This window comes from Paralichthys olivaceus, chromosome 4 (assembly GCF_024713975.1).
Source record: "Paralichthys olivaceus isolate ysfri-2021 chromosome 4, ASM2471397v2, whole genome shotgun sequence".
NCBI lineage: Eukaryota > Metazoa > Chordata > Actinopteri > Pleuronectiformes > Paralichthyidae > Paralichthys > Paralichthys olivaceus.
The window spans coordinates 13063734-13086113 of record NC_091096.1 but is presented as its reverse complement, the minus strand read 5'-3'; the positions used below and the strand labels follow the sequence as shown (position 1 = coordinate 13086113).

The 22380-nt window shown below is 38.9% G+C and overlaps 2 protein-coding genes across 3 annotated transcripts in view; one reads left to right on the top strand and one right to left on the bottom strand.

Moving 5' to 3' along the window:
* Window positions 1-10418: 10418 nt before the first annotated feature.
* cmklr1 (chemokine-like receptor 1) lies at window positions 10419-12437 on the top strand. 2 transcript variants are annotated; one of them, XM_020100869.2, is made up of 3 exons: window positions 10510-10647; window positions 10780-11841; window positions 11922-12437. In XM_020100869.2, the coding sequence occupies exon 2, from the start codon at window positions 10805-10807 to the stop codon at window positions 11837-11839; it is 1035 nt and encodes a 344-aa protein (XP_019956428.2). In that variant the 5' UTR covers window positions 10510-10647; window positions 10780-10804; the 3' UTR covers window positions 11840-11841; window positions 11922-12437. The 2 variants fall into 2 exon arrangements, with proteins under 2 accessions (XP_069379897.1, XP_019956428.2); XM_069523796.1 differs by having other exon boundaries at window positions 10419-10647; window positions 10780-12437.
* A 793-nt stretch (window positions 12438-13230) lies between these two features.
* Window positions 13231-22380, bottom strand: part of wscd2 (WSC domain containing 2) — a 35336-nt gene continuing 26186 nt past the window's right edge. The window contains exons 4-9 of the mRNA XM_020100819.2: window positions 21430-21614; window positions 19001-19122; window positions 18737-18911; window positions 17293-17457; window positions 17004-17204; window positions 13231-15072 (exon numbers count right to left, since the gene is read on the bottom strand). Coding sequence (XP_019956378.2) covers window positions 14720-15072; window positions 17004-17204; window positions 17293-17457; window positions 18737-18911; window positions 19001-19122; window positions 21430-21614 — 1201 coding nt within the window. The 3' untranslated portion in view covers window positions 13231-14719. The remainder of the gene's footprint in view (window positions 15073-17003; window positions 17205-17292; window positions 17458-18736; window positions 18912-19000; window positions 19123-21429; window positions 21615-22380) is intronic.

Here is a 22380-nt window from a genome sequence, read left to right as displayed (position 1 = left end):
CTCGTTCCTCTCACATGACCAGGGGGGGTTCCAACCGCCAACTCCGTCAAACGTCCCAATTCCAGCACTAACAGGCACATCTTACAACACACAGCGATGACTCCGCAACCGTGGGTAGCTCATTATTTTCTTCACTCACCAAGAGTTGACAGGGCTGGTGACTTTGTTCGGTTTCTTTGGTGACGCACACAAAAAGTGCAAAATAAAAATTTTAGCACCTGAAGACAGAATTAGATAAAAACAAATAATAAATGTTTGCAAATGTGTTCACCATGAATTACTTCCCATTCACTGTTTTTAACTTGTTTATGAAACATCACAAATGCAGGCTGATGATTCTGAGGAAAAAGAAACTAAATCAGCCCATCTGAGAAAGACTGCTCCCATAGTCACAGATTTAGATGCCCTTTAACTGGGCCTGTCAAGCGGGGGAGGCTGTGCTGTGGCTGTCCTCCAGCAGAGGAATAGGTCAAGGATCATTGTGGGTGATGAGACACATCCTCTTTCCTCCTAACTTTAACTACTCCCAACTGGACAGTGGTATTTCCCCCCTCTCCAAACAAATCCAAAATGTCCATTATTTCTCAAACTGGTTTTAAGAACAAGTCCAAAAATTAGGATATACGGCTGGTCTCTGTCAGTCCATAGGTGCTTAAAGTTGCACTGCAAGTGTGAACGTTGATTATGTGAGATGATGTTTTTTGTTATGTTGGTTTGTGGAAAATTCCCTGTGATTATTGCTGCAAACTAATTTCCTTAAAGGGACAAATCAAGTTAGTAAGTTGGAAATCAATCATGATTTATACACTTTATACATTTGTGTAGTTCAGGTGATAATCTGAATTTAATAATGACCTGTATGATAAGAATTTTATTTTAATGTGCAATAATAAAGTTTTATCAGAAAAATCCACATGTGATCTGACAGCACCTGTGGTTTTTGGACACATGAGTTAGCCCCCTGGCTCAAAGGACGGGATTATTTGTTCGACTGCTTCCCACCAATTTCATCAACTATTGTACGGATTGTAACATAGTTTAATTAAAATGTTCGTTGTCCCCAGAGGATGAATCCTGATGTGTTTGATGACATCCTAACTTTTCATAGTGCCACCCACCATAGATCAAAATGTTATCTCATCCAGTTTGAAGTTACATGTATGCAAGGTTTATGTTAACGTACCAAAAACAAATGTCTCACACATAGACTGGAAATGTTTTACTGCTAATACGCTTAATGAAACCACATTAAAAAATCTCTTCTGTTAACGAACACGCTTCTTCTCATGACAGAATGCTCAGTTGTTATTTGTGCTCCAGAGTATTTAATCATTCTGGGCCCATATGGATATCTTACACAGGCCCCATCTGGGGGCTGACTTCAACATATGAAACAAAAACAAATAGCCAGCGGCTTCCTCTCACTTTCTGTTCTCACGAGCTACAGAGGACAGAAGCTCGATCCCAGCTGTCTACGGAAGAAAGTTTCTCTCATTAAAACTTTCACCCAGATTTTTATTTTTATTACTGTTATTTAAGAATCTTATTATTACTCTAATTTATATAATTCCACATGTGGCCTGATTATTATCACTGACTGTATAATTTAAGACCTTATGTTGTGACGCTGTGATTAAAAGCAGAAATCCCATGATCATGAGCTGGGATCACTTTGAGGATTAGTTGTAAACAGACTTTTTCACAGCTGTAGGATCTGTGCGAATGCTCCAACAGGATTTAGAAGGTTCAAAGAAGATGATCACATAAACACCGCAGATCTGGAGCCATATTGGATTATCGTAGCTGCTGATTTATGACATGTCTGCTCTATCCAATTACTTTCAAAGTAGAATACTGATAACAGCAAATGTTTGGTATAGGTAGAGCTTGGTGTCCTCAATAGTATCAAATATAATGGTTTTATGGTGCAAACATGCTCATAAACTAATCCTCCTACAGTAAGTGAGATGTGAAGTGTGCAAAATGAGCATTAGATCTGATATTAACTAGTTACCAGAGGGATGAAAGCATGGATTTTATTAACATGTCTGCTTGAAATGTCTTCATACGGTGATGAAACAAGATACAGTACAGACTGTACTTGTAACATAAACGAGGATAAAAGACCCCCTGATACATTTTCCTTTTTAAACAACAAAGGGAGTGAACATGAAATAACAAGCCCCTTTGATATTTTTCATAGGACAAGAAAGGAGATATGAACCCAAACCAGTCAAGAAGCTCATCAGTCACCAATCCATCCTGAAACCGGTCAGGCCAATCAAAACTATTTATTAAAATAGTATGGTTAACAACCAATATGGCTGTTTAATCAAGACAATAACCTGGACAGCATCATCCCTCTAAAAGGCTAAGCTATTCTAACCCTAACCCCATTTTGCACATGTGAATTGATCTGGTGATGCCGGACTTAGGTGATTGAGCACTGTCTCCCTTTCGCTGATTAACGATAAAAACATCCAACAAGACAAGGAAGGGGAAATAAGGAAAGCTAGAACAGATAAAGTAAAGTAAAGATTGGGGAGAACAATTCCCAGCCAACCTCCTCTGTACAGATGAATACAAAGTAGATTTGTCAAAACATGCAAAATAAATGCAAAAGTATTTCTCATCAGAATGAATGTTATTTTTAACACATTGTTCCAGATTGGTTCCAGCCCTTCACTTTTCCTGAAGCTGTGTGTTGGTGTAAAAACCAGCAGTGGTCACAAACTACATACTGACTTGTCATGAAGCATCACAGTTTTATTCTCCATTAAAAGCAGAAAGGTCAGTGACACCCTGTCAGTGAAGGAAACAGAAGTTGCTTTTTGCGAGTGTTTTCTCCTCAGCTATGCTTGTGTCACATAACAATTTTCAGCACAAACAGAAACTACATTTCCAGTTTGTCAAAAGGACAGAGCAGGTTCTAGAATAATGTGAGGGTTGATAATGTAGTGCAGGTCCCACTGACTCATGTCTGAATGATGCTTCAACTCTGAACTGCTCCCTCTTTGGTCTGCGTGGATAGAAGCCTGTTTACATAAAGATTTAACATACAGCCATGTTGGTCCATCTGTGCATATTACTGTTGGCATGAATCCAGCTCTAATCCTCCTGAGTGTAGTGTATATGTGTATGTGTGTGTGTGTGTGTGTGTGTGTGTGTGTGTGTGTTTGTGTGTGGGTGCAGTGTGTGTACTCTCATATATAGTATGTGAAGGTACATGTGTGTCTACTCTCTTTTTCTAATCAAATTTACACTAATGAATAAACATCAATGACTGAAGCCTCTGTAATCTCAGTTCAATTTTTCTAAAAGAGGGCAAATGAATTATTTACTCCTCCATGATTGGTGGATAATAATACTGAAGCAAAAGAAAATACCTGCACTTTTTTTTATTTATGTGTGCCACAATTAAACTCAATATCTACTCACCAGTTCCCACAATACTCACAAGTTCTCGTAATAACTCGCAATAGCTATAGTTACTGCAGCAGTAACTAGCAGAAGGATAACAGCGGACATTCAGGCTAAAATCATTGTGTAAATGATGCCGTTTCGAGTTGAATTTGAATGTTTGGCCTTCCCGACACTTGGCTGACACCACAGGAGCAGTATGGAGGCATTATATGATTTTTCCTGATGTTTTTTTAATGTTTGAAGAATCAGTCACCAGTTACTTCAATTGTATTGGATTTGGCTGCAACGCTGTTCACCTCTGAAAGTCCTAAAGTGTTCTGTGGACTCAAACACTTCCCCACCCCTCCATCAGCATAGTAGTGAGTAGATAATGAGTGAACAACAAAGACAATGCAACACAGAGTTAACAATTAAATAAAAACTGTACATGCAATATAATATGATGAATTAGAATAAAAACAAACAGAAGACAAAATAACTGGCAGATCAAAAACAATGTAGGGGAATAAACAAAAGCTAAAGTATAATCCAAAGGCTTGAACAAGACAAATCAAACAAACAGGGAAACTATTTTTAATTATATTAGAGAAATGGGCCAAGGCAATTTAGTTCTTTAAAAACAAACAAGAAAAACATTAATTAAATCATAATTAAATTGAAAAACTTTTGCTAAGAATACAACAAAACTTGGTGGAAGGATGTGAAATAACCCATGAAAATTCCTATCACTCATAAACATTGTGAGATAGGGTACAGATAAATGTCTTAGAGATCATGTGGAGATCAGACTCCAGCTCCCAGGTTCCCCAACTCATCAGGAGCAATAGGATGCACCTGGGACCCTCAGCTGGTGGCAGTCAGCTGAGGCTGGGAGGGTTTATAAGCAGGTCTGCTTTCCTTGTTCAGTTTGGTTGTTTGCTGTCAGAGGGTCAACACCTTCAGTTGATCCTCTCAATTTGTGTCATTGGTTTTGTGTTGTTGGTTTTGCTTATCCAAATAATTTGTTGTTAGTTCTTTCTTTATCTCCCCCTTTTCTCTGTGACTCCCCCTGTCTTTTGGTTTAAGTTGAATTTTTCTGTTGTTCTATCTTTTTGATAGATTTAGTGGGTGAGAGTTTCTTACTATATTCCCACCCAAGGACCCATTGTGTTAGATTTGCTGCAGTTTTTTAGTGTTTTGTTAGTTTCACCAAATGCAGCCTCTATGTACCAGCCTTTGTTTTTGTTTGGGGTGTGTGTGAAAATGACAAATAAGGTTTCAAACAATAGGACTAATCTAATAGTGTTTGATTGCTGCTCTGTTGAGATATTTCATTCTGGACCTTATGCTGCACCAATCAACCAACAGGGGCAACGTTATCACCAGAGTCACAGTGCGATCATAGATACAAACAGTCCTATTGGTTTTTCCTATAGCAACCGAGGTTAATGTTTTTCCTCAACATCAAACTACTGGTCCATTTCATGTCAATAACACTCATGTCACATTCAGATGCATCAATACTTCTGCTTCTGTGTTTTCTGAGTTTGGTAATTGACCCACTAGTTTACTTGTGGCTGTGACAATGATGCTGGGGAGGTCAGATGGTGATATATGTAGGCAAATAAATCCTGACATTTGTATTTGTGTGTGTTTACCAGACAACTTACGAAGATTTAATGTATCACGGACATTCAGATATGGTTCACCACAAACAAATGACTTTCATAAACCTCAGTGTCACACATTATCAATCATTTTGCACTTAGAAGTTAAAACAAATGATGTGAACATAAAAATAATTCACTCTTTCATTGGTCCAGTACTTACTGTCCATAAGATAATTTGTTCACAACCTATGTAGGTGAGCACATAAAGATGAACGACTTGACTACTATTTTGGCATAATTTACATCTTTATATAAGGTCTAAATGACACAAATTCAAGGTAAAAAAAAATACAAAATACTCATGTTATTTTACATTACTTCATCCCTCACTTAGGCAGCACACAAAGTTATCTGCGAAACCCTTTTAGTTCTAATAATAAAAGGCAGAATAGAGACGTATGAAGTAACTTCCTGAGGTTAATGCATTTGTTCCACAAATCATTTCAACCTCTGAACACTATCTATTTGTGATACTGGAATACAAAAGTCTGCCCATTTTAATCTGTATTCCTAGGTGGATTTTAGGTAAGAAGATTAATGCTGTTGACTGCTGCATCTCTGCTACGCTCTAATCTGTATAATGGGCTTCAAGGAGAAGATACTAATGTTACAATAATGCTCATGTTACTTTAAAATACAATTCAGACGGATCACTGGCAGCCAGAAGAGGAACCTGATACACTGCAGCAGAGGAACCATCTTCGAACTGCGTGGGAGGGAGAGATTTGTCCTGATTGCAGGAATAAATAAATAGAATTAATGTTCAGTGGCTTGTTGCAGGATTGAAAGCTTAAAAACAGACTTCAGAGGTATTTCACACAGCAAAGTTTAATGAATGAGGATATTTACACTTACAAACTGTACAGACTAAATTGGTGGGGCAGAGGAGCTGGATTACTCATTGTATTATTGTAAACAATGATTCATGCTGTCGTCATGGAAATAGCCTATTTAACGTCATAATGTTAAAGGTTATACAAATAGAAATAATCACTTTAATACATTTTGGAAACTGGACTCGCATTTCAAAGAAACACAGGATGAATATTAACATTGAGGATTAAATCTGTGAGAGACTGATAAGATTATTGATCCGCTTATTTGTTTTAGTTGGATTTCAGCAAAGACATTTCCTGCTGTGAGGTTCAGACTGTCTGACCGCTGAAAACAAACATGTTCCAAAGTCACCCACATGCATTTCCTGTCAAAATGTCAGAGAGTACAGCAGCGATTGCGCAATAAAAACAAGTTTCGTTTGAAAAAGGGTTCTCAGTGGCTCAGAATCATGGTAGTGTAAAGATGCTTCTGACCCTTACCCATGCACATATTTCACAAAACAAAGAGGCATCAATTGCAGAGAAACAGACAAATCAAATGATGAACTTTTATTTTGGTATAACTGATTCAATTCCTGTATCAAATAAATTACAGATTACAAAACAATGGCAAATGCAGAACTCTTATTGTCATTGCTATGTAAATGGGAAACTGTATGTTGGAGAAATTTTGCAAAAAAGAGACTTTTTACTATAATAATTGTATTTAATCTTCGACATATATAATATTAAAGGCACAGCTATACCTTAAATCCATGAAAAATTGAGAAATTGGTGATCAAGGATTTACCATTGGAAAATGTGACCTAAGGTTTTGAAGTAACCTGAAATTGAGCATTAGTATGAATTTTGAATCTACACATTTATCAGCACATCCACAGACCCTGCAAATGTTGCTCCATGAAGATGAAATTGCCAATGAAATCATGGTTTATTGTGGCACAGTAAAAAGGTCACATTGCTTCCCCATCTCTAGAGTGTCTAGATTACATAATTAAATGTGATACAATATATTATTTACAGACAAATGTCCATTTTATTTTCATCTTGCCTCCTCTAAAGAGGTCAGCGAGGAGCACAGCTTGTTTTCTGAAGGACGGTCCATCAGGATACACACAGTGCTTGAACTGAAGTTGACTGTTGAAGGACAATTTGTCTGTGCCGTCGTGAAACCTTCAGATTACATTCACTGGACACAACGTTTTTTATGTGTATGTTACCATGTACTGTGGATAATGCGATTTCAATGCCAGTTCAGATTTCTCCAAACTCCACCAAACCTTGGGTGTTATATTTTTACACGTGAGATGTTGCAAAATCAGGCTTTTGTAATCCTGGCAGGGGAGGCCGGGTGTACGAGAAAAGAAAACCACAGTCTAAATGGTCACGTAGATAATATCAGGGGAAGGAGCAGAGAAAAATCCGAAGCCAGCTAATCAAGCAATGAATGATATGCAGGAAGGCAACACTGGAAAAACGTGAGAAAGCATGTACACAATGACAATCTGGGAAGAAACAATGGACTGAATGCACTGTGTCAAACATCTACTGGCAGGAACCACAGAGACAGGAAATGGGCAGGAACCAGGAGAGTGGGCCCACAGAGGTGTAGCCCCAAAACTTCATGGGATAAGACTCCAAATGTCATCGAGGAAAACTGTTCCAAATAATCTGAAATTTGTATAATTTCATTGCAAATCTATATTATCTATATTTGTCAATACATTTTTTTGAGTCGGCATTAATAATTATTGTAGCCATTTAGCTCCAACCCCCCGATTCATTGAGGACTACCTTGTGAGTGTCCTCTAGGTGGAAAAAAAGGAAATGAAGGTTTAGCTGAAGCAAATTTGGAACTTTACTGACAGGAAGTGTGGTAATGTAGGCTACAAAATAAAACAGGAGGTAGGAAGGAAACATCAAACAAAAAGATGTAGCAACTCCATAAAGGTTTTTTCTGTAATTTCTTTCTGTAGAAGTGCGAGGAACTGTAAAACATTCCCACGGTTAACTCAGAGGCTTTGCTGTGCATTTCCCCGAGAAAGCATTCTCTCAGTGTGTGTTTGATTATTTATAACCTCAGCCTTCATTAGGAAATCCAGTCCACAGGACACGAGAGTGAGAGTGATTAAGCTGAAATGCATCTAAATAGGTCAGGTACGCATACTGCATCGTGCAATCAAATATTTCCTCATCTACCAGAGAGCTATGCATTCAGGTTTATGTGCATTTACAGCTTGTTTCTCCAACATACTGGGACATTTTCAAAGTCTAATTTCTCTACTGATGTGTGTGTGTTATGTGTAAATATTCAGTTACTGTATGATCTAATTGGAGAGAGTAACGTTGTGTTCACTGGATTCTGAATGTTAAAATATTCTAATAGCAGTATTTATAGTATTTGCTTTGTTTTAACAGCACTGCAGCTATACAATAAACCCATCCATCCACCTCAAAGCTCAATAAACTCAGAAATATCCAGCGGTGGTGAACAGCAAAATGGCGACGATAGAGAAAACTTGAGGTCAAAAGAAGTCATTAAGAATCTGAGTTTTTAAGAGAATCTGACCAGTTACAGCAGACTGTGTAATTATGTGACAGCGGATGCTACTGATGTGGGTCAATAAATGTTGCTGCTGAGAAGAAGAATTGTTAAGTGATTGTTGAGTGTATCCCATATAAGGGGATAAGTACAAATGAAGCTCCTGGCATTTAGAGATTTCGACCAGGTCTTATCATGGCAGATACTTGTCAGTTTACTCAGTTGGGAAACATCCTAAACAAAAGAAAGAGAAAAATTCATTCACAGTCTCTAACCTGTCATCCCCAGTGGATCTGTTGTGGATCTGTTGTGCTGATGTGCAGGAGTCAGACCAGAGCTAAACCAGCTGCACCATCATCAAACCCTGTACAAATACCAAGCTCTGCACTATAACTTTTGGATTTTATTTTCCCCATTACATTACAGTAGCCAGCAAGATCCAGTAATTCTACAGTGCATCAGTTCCATACATTTTTTAAAAGTATTATACTGTGTATGTTTTACAGTATAATACTATCTACTGTTTTGTTGCCATTATACTGATTACTGTTCCCACTGTGATTTCCATGTACAGTATATTGCTGTAAAATGTATTTGAATTCTATGAAATCAGATTTTACAGTTTAATATTGCAAGAAGCTAATGATTGATGACGATTTACATTTCACTAATGTTTCAGTCCTGTTGCCTCCTGACCCTCGTCTCCTCTCTGCTATACTTCTGTTAAATCTGACTCAATCTCTCGGCTCCTCGTCTCATCTTGTGCACCTCATTGTTTCAATCTTCCTGTTCTGCAACTCCATTGTTTCAAAATCTCCATCCAACATCCAGCTCCCCTCCATCCAATCTTCATCCAACTTGCCTACTGTTTGATAATGGGAGTTTGAGATGGAGTCAGGAATTCAGTGTGGTGGACACTGGCCTCCTCAAAATGATCTTCCAAACCAAGTAAGCAGCATCTGTGTTTCTTCTTCCTGCAGCTGCTGCTTCCCTGAGGTCAGTAGAAACACAGAACAATGTGGACGGATGCATCTGCCTCAAAGATTATGACAACATTAAACACGACAAGCATAGAAAGCTGAATTAGTCGGTACTGATGGCAGCGCTGTTCTCTGGCCTGTTTACAACAGCTGGGATTTTTTTGTGTGTTATTAGAAACATCTGCATAATGGGCACGGGCTGAAATATTAAATCAGTGTGTTCATTGCCTGTGATGCTTTATGCCCAGTGCCATTATGGTTGTATGGTTTTACACTGCATACATGTCCTCCTCCTACTCTAGTTTGAACAGATACATCTGGCGAATTTAACATTCTTAGCGTGCCTGCAACATCTGGAGAGAGATACATGAGAGTCATATCACAAAACACAGACACAGGGGATCATAAGTATGTGTGATAAATAAAATAGATGGAGAGAGCGTGTGTGAGACATGGGAGGGGGAGCGGTGGACAAGAGTCAAGGGGGGGGGGGGGGATCCATCAAATTTTAGGAAAGCTTTATTTTGCGTTTATAATTAGCAATAATTTGTTCAGTACATTGTCATGACTTATTATCACTATTTAAAATTATAATTTCTTATGTTAGCACTGTGTTGAGCAGGACACCTCTCTGGATGGGGGGTCCAGACCCCCGGGGGAAATCCACCTCTGCATGACCCATACCACATCCTTCCACCAAGTTTAATGGTAAAATCCTGCTTACTAACAAACAAACTGAAAATGAAAACTCTAATTCCTTGACAGAGGTATATACAATTCAAAGCTTTAATTGAAAAGCAAATACAGTGGGGGACTGAATCAATGATTTTATTAAATCGTAGGAGTATGGTCAAAGAGTCAGTATAATTCCTAAGATTTTAAGTTTAAAGGGTTTTCTTGAGCACTCTGTTTGACATTGTTACTGAAATCATCTGCTTCACAAATAATTTTGCTTCATGACATTTAAAAAAGTAAAAATGGCTAAAATGATTTAAATCATCATCCATGGATAAAGATTAAATGTCTCAGAGTCCAACAAGATGCAAGACGTCAAAATGCAAGACGTCAAAATGCAGTACTGAAAGTGTTTAGAGAAGTATTGAGAAATAAGTCAGTCAGCTGATTGTAGGTTGTGTGGTGTCCGTCACGGCTCAGCTCTTTGAACACTCGGCTCCGGACACCGTCAAGTGAGCAGCAGCCCAACATCTGTCCTGCAGGTATTATTCAAATATCTAATACAGCAATTTATTTAGATTTCAGAATATTTAGATTTAATAAACTTTATCAAAAAATTGTTCTGATGAAATACTGCTATTTTATTTTATAATTTTTTTTTCAATTCTCCACAGAAATCCCTCTGCTCCTCAACAAACAATGAATTACTCATATGATTATTGGGAATATGAATACAATTACGAAGATAATTCGACTCCACACGAGGAGCCTGTTTTTCAGCACAAAGCGACGTGTTTGAAGGAAGTCCTGTGTGTGTTTTTGCTGGTGGTCAGCGTGATGATTTTTCTGTTGGGCTTCTGTGGAAATGCACTAGTCATCTGGATTTCTGGCTTCAAGATGAAGAAGACAGTCAACACCACCTGGTACCTGAGCCTGGCAATCTCCGACTTCCTCTTCTGCACCTTTCTCCCGTTCAGCATCACCAACATGGTGATGGAGGAGTGGCTCTTTGGTCGCTTCATGTGCAAGTTCACCTCCTCCATCATGTTTGTCAACATGTTCAGCAGCATCTTCCTCCTGGTCTTCATCAGCATTGACCGTTGCATCTCTGTGATGTTTCCGGTTTGGGCCCAGAACCAGCGAACTGTCAACAAGGCGTCCGCTGTCGTTGTCCTGGCCTGGTTTCTCGGCATCGCTCTGAGCATTCCCTCTGTGATCTTCCGAGAAGTTAGGAGTCACCTGGGAAAGACTGTCTGCTTCAACAACTACACTCTACAGCAAGAGAGTCACAAAATTGTTGCAGTGAGCCGCTTCATTGCCGGGTTTGTTATCCCGTTCATCATCATCATTGTTTGCTACTCCATCATCATCCTAAAACTCCGCACCAACAGGATGACCAAGTCCGCCAAACCCCTCAAAGTGATGACCGCACTAGTTGCTGCTTTCTTCTTCTGCTGGCTGCCCTACCACGTGTTCGTCCTGCTCGAGCTGAACCACCAAAACTACGACCATGGTACCTTAATCGTGGGACTGAAAGTAGGCACGTGTATGGCAGCAGCAAACAGCTTCCTCAACCCGATATTGTATGTTTTCATGGGCAATGACTTCAAGCAGAAGTTCAAGAGCTCCGTGCTCTCGAAGATGGAGAATGCGATGGGAGAGGAAGGCCGCACCACCAGCCGATACCTGTCCAGGTCCAGCTCGATGGACGGCAGAGCTTCCACACACATCTAGAGGTATCACACAGCACACAGCATTACAGTTTTCAAATATGCAATTTATCAACAGAAGAAATTAAATACGCCTTTAATTTCAGGGAAGAATCTGCAAGCCTGAGTTACTATGTCCACATTTGCTCATGCTGTAGGTTGACTGGAATCAGTCTCATCCAGCTGGAGTGTTTCAGAGCGTTATTAGTGCAATTTTACAACAGCTGCACAAAGAGAGATTGTACTGATAAAATGAAAAAGCTTTAACATATTATGTAGAACATGTGTTATCATTATTGTTGCTCATTTACCATAGAACCGATTGTTGTAAAGTTGTACGTGAACTCTCAACTGACCTTATACTCAAAGAGAGATGTTATTCCGTTTTGTTTATGGACAAAACGTTGTGCAATAATTTCTGTGTAGCAGCATATTTTTTGAGTTGCATCCATAGTTTGACTGAAATATTTAGTGTGTGGGAAGATTTTACTGTATAACAACTCATCATAATGCAGTATGTCATAATTACCTTTACCAGTGTGTTAAATGAATGCAGATTTTTTTATTTCATGTATGAGAAGTATAGTAGTGGAAATTATTTGTGCAATAAAGTTTTCAATGTATTTCGCTGCTGCTGTTTCCTGAATTATTTTTTTATCAGCATCAACTCTTTGATGCGATCTTCAACTTCTCAGTATTGGGGCATTATTATTTTAATCATTCCCAATTAATCAAATAATTGTCAATTAAGAATCCTTTGTCCCCTTAACTCTGAGTGTGAGCGTCTGTTTTTTATTGATGTTGGAATAGTGGAACAGAGGGAAGACCCAGACTCCAAAAGTTAAATGAAACAGTGAGTCACATTTTAAAGCTGCATGAGTCAGTGTTATTAGTCAGTGTTATTTATTGTGACCACTGGGCCATGTGTTAATCTGAAAGGGCTCAGCTCTACAGTGCGCTTAAGGGTGTTTCAGCTCGTTGTTTTGGTTGTACAAGACCAAAACTTTGTCGTTAGGTTCATTGGTTCAGACGTTTCTCCTTTTTGAGCTGCAGGCTGTTGTGCCACCACATGGCAAACACCCAGAGACAACAGCTGGGGAGGAGAGTTAAGCTGCTAAAGAGCCAGATGTTGGTTGAGACCAAATCAGAGCAAAAATACAAGTGTGAACAATGGACTGACATTCATCTGATGTTCTGAGCTTTTCATCGGGCACCATCATCAGTTTAAAATCGCCTGTAAAAGCCTGAGTGATGATGTGACAGTTAACACCAATTCATTTTGAAAGAGAAATGTCACACTTGGTTGTCTGACCAATGGTGTTACATCAGTCACTTACACAGTATTTCATTCTTAATTCAACTCTGTTCCTCACTCACTCACACATGGTGGGTGCAGCAAAAAAGAGCAGGCCCTAGTAACAGACTCAATGTACTTATTTATTGGGGCTTATCACATTACATTCATTCCATAGAAAATACATTCAAAGGTGACACCTATGTTCAGAGAGTGTCTGCTTGTCAATGAAAGTGAGAGCCAATAAAGTTTAAAGCATGTGTTAAAAATAGAAACGACTCCCGTCTTGTTTGTTGCAATACAAATATTTTTGATGTCTCAGCACACATTATAAAAATATATTCATATCATATTGAAAATGGAAGTCAGTTAATGTTTTCTGTCTCTTAGTCACCAGTGCTAATATATATATATATATATATATATATATATATATATATATATATATATATATATGTATACCGTATATCTATTTATTTGTATGTTTGTTTATCTTTATGCATATGGTGTAGCACATACACAGCCATTATAAGACGTGCTGCCTTTAGTCATCACCAGCTTCAACTGTTTCATAGCTCTTCTTACAACAAAGCAATTAAAAATAAAAATGTTCACATTCTGTATGATGAACTAAAAATAAATCTCTAACGATCACTACAGCTAATGAGAACCTCCGGTCTATAACGTGATTGTAATGCCTAATTCCTCAGTGATCTTTGGGGCAAGTGTTGCACAGCAATGTGCTTTTTGGATTTTCTGCATTGAGTCCAGTGTCAAGAAAATATATCCACAACCAAATTAGTCATAAATAAATGCTGTCGAGATAAATCCTCTTCTCTCTTTTAGTCAGTGCCTTCAAGTGAGAATCTTCTTCTTGAATAGGAGTTGAGAATTGAGTTCTTTACCTCTTCTTCATCAAAAAACATGATTTCTCTCACATACAGCTGAAGTTGAATAACTTACAAAAAGCTTGGAAACACACAGTATCATCATCAGGTAGATAAAACCTGCATATTGCATTTTTCCCTCCAAAAAAGGGCTCAGAGTTTTTAGGTTCTCAGTAAAGTTAATGTATAAAATAGAATTATTCTGTCACTGTAATAGCAGCGGAAAATTTTGAGTTTTGAGTTAGGTCTCTTTTGCGGCAAATAAGCTCATACAACACAACCTTGCAGAACTGTATTAAATATTTTGGGTCAAATGTTTTTTTTCACTGGCAACAAATCACCCAGCACAGTCAGATCTTTGTAGTCAGCGTTGTACCATCTTCATTTTAAGGCATGTGCACATGCCTACACAGCACATGTGCATAGAGCAGGATAAGAAGTGCTTTGTGTTCTTTTCATTTAGCCAACGAGAAAAACAAACCTCCACAGTTTAAACTGTGTCCTCTACTAATGCATGAAGCTGCTGAGGTTCAGAAAATTTTAAAAAAGGATGAATAAAAAATGAAAATAGGAGGGTACAGAGGCTGATTTCGTCTCACTACAATTTCCACCTATATGACTTTACAGAAAAATAATTAAAACAACAATTTAAGTGACGTAACTCTACAAAACCGAACAGTCCAGTAAGTGAGGGGAAAAAAGGGAAATGAGAGGATCACATATATCATCTTGGCATATATTCCGCTGGCACTCCAGACATTTTTCTTTTCTTCAAACTAGCATCCACTGTTCTGATCAGTTCATTGATGTTCGCTCGCATCTCGCTCGTATACGGGTCATATTCAAGTTTTCGCAGCCCCGATCGCTTGAAGTTTCCATCTTTCTGGCCCTCAACACAGAGCAGGCGGTCCTCAGAGACCTTCAGACCCAGAAACTGGACCATCTCCTTGAGCTGTGAGAACAGGTCCCTCTTCAGGTCCTCAAAGTGGACCACGTGGACCTTCTTCCCATAATTCAACCAGTCCTGTGTGTGGGACGCCCACCACGGAGCGTAGTTCTTCACAAACTCGGGCCACTCTGCAGAGAACCAGAAATACAGGTGTCAATCCTCTGAATAAAAACCATGCTATTAAAAAAGGGTTGGCAGATTACCCATAACCCCCTTCGCGATCCTCCTGAGGAGATCATATAGGCCCAAAATAAAAGTATCTTTACAATAACAACAACAACTTTATTTTATGACAAACAAAGTAACTTTACTTTTAGATTTGATTTAGAAAAATTTAAATACATGGAGATGAAGTGAGAAAACCGAACACTGATTACGGGCAGGCTGCATTACGTCATTGGTGAAATGTGAAACTACAGAAGTCCTGTAGGAAAAACCTTTTGCCTGTAACTTTTTACTCATAGATAAATACTGGCTCAAACAAGCCGCTGCTGAGGAGAGGCTGTGGTAGAATTTTAAAGTTGATAAATATGATACTTATGTTCCTAGTAGCAAGGGTTTGACTTCAGAAACCCCAATAAAGATATTTATGCAACAGCCTTTATGTAAATCCCTCATATTGGAAATTAGCAGCCTGTGCTTAGTAAGATGTCACGTCCCCCAGAATAAGTTGCACTGGCCCCTGAGTTGAGTCTATGAGGCCTCACAGTCTTCCTCCAGAGGTGAGTGCATCACATTGTACATGTAGGGCACAATGTCACCGTGACTCTCAGACCGGAGCCTCTCTTCTGTATTCAAAGTGGCAGCTGTCAAAAAGCTTTTCTCTTTACTGATGTCATCGTGTTATTTCTCCATCAACACGAGGAATAAACACTCATCGGATATGGCAGAGCGAATGTGCTGATGTTTCCACAGAGTGACAACTGCTGCATCAGCAACTCTCCAGCCTCTGGAAATTCAATTAAACGTCACAGAGAGATACAAAATGCGGACGAGACAAAAATCAGTTGCCATGGCTACTGAAACACTCTTGGTGTATGTGGATGTAATGTAATCTTAGCAAGGGATGAAAAAATGTGTCTCTTATTTTGTGAACAATGAGAAACTGGACCCAAAAGTTTAATTTCTTTAAGTCATGAATGATGAAGGAATTAAAGAAAGAGAGGGAAGAAGGAGAGGAATTTATTTCAACTGTGCTGACAAATCATAAATGGTTCTACGTTGCAGGTTGATGCACTTTGTAAGACAAAATGTCCAAATCAATCACACAAAAAAATTATGATGAGGAATAAATTCCATCATTAAGTAACATCACTGCATACAGACATGTCTTAATATATTGTAAAAACATAAATGAAGCAGCTAAAACTTCAGGATCATTTATTTTTCCTCCCTACTTTGTATTGCCGTTGCTTATAAAGATGGACGATATCACTGCTCCCTAGAGGCTATATAGTCAAGCCTTCTCCATGTTAGTGGGACAAAACTATGCTAAGCTATTCAGGTGTTTGTGGTAGCATCATATTTAACGTAGGCTACATGACAGGGGTATTGGTCTTCTCTCCTAAAGAAGTAAGCATATTTTACAAAAGAGAATGCTAAACTAATAAAATGTGTTAAATCAACACGGCTGGGACAGATTTCTATGATTATTTATTCTACACAGTTTTTACATGTATACATTTCCTACATAACCTATGACCTCAGTGATTGACGTAATGATTGGTAAGTTTCATTTCTCACTGAGACACTCTGTTTATTAGGAAAATGGTTTAGAAAACTTTGTGCTTACTCACATTGGTTTTTCAAACCAAAACCACATCCCAGAGGGTTGGTTCCTCCATTTCTTTGACATGTTGTATCACTACAGATAATAACCATGTTGTTTATTTGCTATTTTCACCTTTTACTTTTCTGATTTAAAAATCAAAATCAAAGACTCAAAATCTGAGATATTTCCACTGAAGACGTTGATGGAAGACTTACTTTTCCATTTCATTTGATTAAGTAGAGCTGAAGCAAGTTAGTAAGCAGAAAGCAAAGTCGAATAGTTTCTCACCTTTGCCCTTCCAGTGGGCCTGGGAAGCAAACCCAATGTGGCCGCCATATTTTCTGTTAAATTCTGCCATGAGGGCTTTGTAGGGGTTTCGGATCATGATGATGCTGGAGTCAAAGGTTTCGATCTCCTTCCTGCCGCTCTCATGTGTCTTAATGCAGATCGTCCTCCCACTCCGCCAGTGGTCTCGCTCCCCTTTAAATCCTATGAAACAGTGATAATGTTAATCCAGGCAGTGTTATTCCTGATCTTGTATGTCTGTGGATCATGTCAGGTAAATGCTGAGGCCTGCCTTTATTGTAAAGGGAGCCATCAAAGTAATAGCTGCCAGTGTAGAAGCCCGTGGCGAGCTCAATTAGGTGGCGAGCCCAGGTGTTCCCAGCCCCGGGGAAACTAGCGAGGGCCACCAGCTGCTTAGCACGAGTGGGGAGGAAGTGTCGGTCCATGCAGCGGTTATCTGACAAAACACACACAGGTTATATTATTCATTTTTCATGTAGAATTACAGAAACTTCTGCAGTGATAAACATGGGCCTGAACACACCGTGACACTGCAGAATATTAAAACAAGATGTTTCACATAATAAAGCTTCAAATAGATACTGAAAACAAGTAACTTCCTGTTTATTTTGTAATAGCTTGACATAAAGAAAAATTACTGTTATGTTGAAACACTGGAAGATGGGTGGGGGAGACATTAAGCGTCAATAGAAAAAAAGAAAAGGTCAAATACAGAGATGTTAACGTGTTATGTTTTCTTGTGTGTTGGTTAGCTTGACTCACTGCTGATCCTCAATTGTTGCGTAATAAAACCCACATACTGACGTTAACGTGTTGGTAAGGATGTTTAGTCAGTTCATAAAAGAAGTTCCTGAGATCTATAACATCTGTATGTGTCTGAACTTCTCGCTGCAGCTTGTCTTTGTGTTTTTTTGCTTCTCAGATGTAAGCGTCACTTTGTGTTTACTGGGCTCTTTGGTTTCTGCTGATCTTAGCTCCAGCTGTCTGGTGCATTAAGGAAACACCGCTCACTAATATCCACAAACCAGACAGAATAAAACTGGATAATGACAGAGAGAAAATAAGTTTTTTAACTTATCACATCATACAAAGATATTTACAAAGGATCCTTCAAGTATTGTTACTGAAAAGTTGTGATAAAACTTTCTCTTGGGGAAAAACTAAATTAAATTCTAAAAACAGTACCAGCGAATGTAACATGACAGTTTTGAATGTTAAACTTCATTGTGGAGTTTAATTAGCTGAATAAGCAAACAACAGACATTATTTTCAATTTCTCAACTATACATCTATATAAATATATATAGATATATAGTTGAATATAGAAGAATATGTATGGATACTGCAGTAATATGATTATTTTACTAAAACTATAAGAGATAATAATTTATATATTTTTGTATTTTTAAGGTCAAATTTGAATATTATATGTATCATATAGAGAGTTTACTATACTGCAGTTTATTTTGTATAAATGCTGTTGACATGTTTCCTGTACGTCGATACCTATTCTGCATTTGCAACACAAAATCATTCTCTCACACACACGAAAAAATTACACAAAAAGGGAGTAAAGTCATGTACTTGATAATATCACTGTGCTGCTAATGTCCATGTATATTGTCCTGCACACAGGAAGTAGCTTACACTTCCTGAAAGGCCACTTGTTCAAATGTGCCTGAGTGTGGTGGCACGTGTGCTTTGCCAAACTTTACCTTGAACCTGCGTCTGGTACACCACAAAGTACTCGTCGTTCCCACAGCTCTCAAACTCCTCCCCGTGACAGCGGTGCAGACACATGTCCTCGTTCTCCAGCTCATGAAGGGAGAACAGGTATGTGGGGAAACCGCAGTAACATCGATCTCCAGCCAGGACAGCGAGTGTTTTCTCCTGAAATACAGACGCTGTTACACACTGCAGACACATCTACATGTACATGTATACAATGCATGGAGACACATCATAATATGTTCCCTCACCCTTTCTGTGCACATGTCCACACACTTGTCCACAGACATGTTGTGGATGACTGCGTTGAAAGGAAGTGCCAGCGTGACATTTTCTGGCCGTTGGAAACACCCCTTGAAAATGGCGCTGCCGTCTGAAATGGACAAAACAAACCACAATGTTACTCGTCAACAGGAAAAAGGAAACATGAGCTCCAGTTTTCTAGTTTCTGAGCACAGCCTCCATCAGCACGTCCTCTATCCACTGACCCATGATGAAGAGATCCCACTGGGACTCTCTTCTATGCTGCAGAGGCCCTGACTGAACCAACAGCAGCGCTCACTTCCCTGCAGTGTGATGACGACCTTTAACCTCAGGTCCTCTCTCTGGTCTGGTGGATGGACCATAAATCACGTCTGCAGAGAGGAGCAGCTCTTCTCTACTCTATGATTTCCTTTTGGTATATCTAAGTATAATTACAGAACTGCTGGACAATAATTAGTGTTCAGTCTCCAGGCTTCTTAACATAATGAATCCAACAAAAGGGACCAGAGAGGCAAAGTGCTTTTGATTCACGGTTGGAGGTGTTTCTCACGGCGTGTCACGTCTTAACGGTTCAGAACTTCGTTTCTAAATGTCTGAAAAATCTCAACATCCATTTCACATTAACGTTGGGCTGTCATGGTGTCAGACGTGCTGTAGAAGAAGCTGTCTCGCTGTCAATGGACTGTTAATAATAACAGAGGAAGGAATGCAGACACTGAGAGCTTTTTACTGTGACAGATGCCACGATGGAGACAGCTGGCTTTGCTCAAACATGGCTGAATAAAATATGCAAATGGAGCTATGCGTCTTCCTTTCTATTTAGTTTCAGACTGCCTATACCAGCGAGTCAACAAGACTGCTGTCTGATCATATTAACCATCAGTGTGAGGCTTTACACACTTTACACACTTTTAAACTCATTGCACATTAGGGATGTGTGTGTCCAATGTTTTATTTATGTTTGTTCTTTCTCTGACTTTTTTAAGGCCATGACCATGTTTTCTTTATTTGCCTGCAGATCATCTTCAGTTCATCTTCTTTCTGTTTCTCCTCTTCACCCTCATGTGGCTTTTAAAATAAAACTTAAATTCTCTCTGTGTGCTCCACTGACAACAGTTGATTTGGACTGAAAACACTCCATCACGTGAGTGTGAACGTGAGTGAGGCAAAACCCACAAAACAGCCACCTTAACACATTTGCCACATTTCCTCTCTGAGTTTCTGAGCGGGTCTCACATGACAAACATCAGGCTCAGAGGTGAAGACACAAACACGAAGAGTGGACTCAGCAGTCTCACTGATGCCAAACCAGAAAAAAAGGAGAAATGAAAATAATAATAAACAAACAGCATTGAACTGACATGGCATAATAAGAAGTAACCATCGTGGTTCTAGTGCACTTAAATAGTCACAAGAGATGTATTAACTAACTTCAACCTTTCATATCAACAGACTATGTCTAAGAATCAGAATTGCACTCAGCAAGAAGAATACAAGGCCCAACAGTCCCCTTATGAAACCACATTCAAATTCACTAGATCTAACTAAACTGCACACAGCTTAAATATTAATCCCCTTAAAATGCCTAATTTCCATCAAGATCCATGAGAAAACAAGGAGAATGTAAAGAACAACCAAGAAACACCATGTGCACATAGTTAAAGTTTTAAATAATTCTTGGATCCACTTTTTTGCAAAAGGCTTCTACCCTGACTCATACCACATCCCTCTACCAAATGTATTGATAATCCATTAGTTAGTTTTTGCATAATCTTGTTTGAAAACAAACAAAGAGACTGGAGTGAAAACATATATTTACCAGAGAGACAAACTAACTCTCGATTTTTTTCATGTCAGATTATTTCTATAGAACTGAACGGCTGAGGAGAAAAAGGAAGAAAGAAAAGGTGAAGTTTCATCAACTTTTGAACGGGACTTTCTAGAATCTGACAGCTTTTAACTATCTCTTCTCACACACACACACATCTTTTTCACTTCTGATAATCGGCCCTTCCTCTATTCACTTCACTTCCTGTTGACAGGCAGAGAGTGCCCAGAATGCAGGCGATTGCTGGTCAGGTTTCATCGATGGAACAGCTCTTTGGGGACAGAGGTAAACACTAGAGAACAGCTGGAAATCAACTGTGGCATTAACCCAAAAATAAATCCAATCTTTTCCCTCAAAGCAGCCCGACTATGTCCCTTACTGTGTACTGTCAGTTACCCAGAATACTCAGTTCTTTCTACATTTACGTAAATTCAAATGTTTTTACAAATCAAATGGAAAAATTTGTGAATTCTTTATTTTATTTTTAATTTTAACTTAATTGAATTAATTCTTCACATTTCAAACGTGCCACTATCTCTCTTGTGTTTACTTGATGACCCTGGGGGGAGTGTTTCGTGTCACACTCACAGCGGCGAGCTGACTCCTGGCTCAGCTCCAGCCTATAGATGGACAGTCTGTTGGCTCCGCCGCACAGGTTGCTCTTCTCTCCTTTACACTCCATGTTGCATTCGCTCTCTGAAGCGTTGGGCGCCTGGATCTTGTGACCACAGTAGCACTCAGCTCCAAACTCCAGGCCTGCGTACATGTAACCTCTGGAGGAAAGAGAGGGAAAAAAAGGAATCATTAGGGGGTTCGAATGATTTTTTTTATATCTGCCTTCATTATGTTTCTTAGTCCTTCACAGATCACTACACTTTATCGTTCTCAGCACCTGGATACGTTGTAATCAAAAACTAAAATTACCACCCTTTGGTTGTGTGATGCCGAGGCTCCAGTTTCTTTTGAGATAATTGTTCTCAGACTCATATGACATCACCATGACGTTTGGCCTTCGATCACTAATATTTCATTAATTTGAAGTTAAAGTTGTCGAAATGACAACTGGTCCAAATTGGCAGAAATAACATAAATGCAGTCTTGAGACCACCTGAACCTAAGCAGATTTTAAGATAACACGTTTGTCTGTGGTTTGACCCTTGACCACCAAAATCTAATCAGTTCATTCTCAAATCAAAGTAAATATTTGAACCACAAGTGAAGAAATGCCCTGAAGATATTTCTGATATGTGTCATCCACAAGTTAAAAAATTTGATTTGTTAGTTCACACTGATTTTGACCTTTGACCTTCAACCAGCAGAATTGAATCAGTTCATCCTTGAGTCAAACTCAAAGTTTGTATGAAATTTAAAGAAATTCCCTCGAGGCGTTGTTGAGATTTTGTGTTCAGAAGAATAGGATGGACAACCTGCAGACATAATGCCTCTGCCACTGACTGTTGCCAGCGCGGTGGCATAAAAATGAACAAATGATTCATTACACCGGAGGAAAATATGAAAACACAAATGTTGAAATAACAT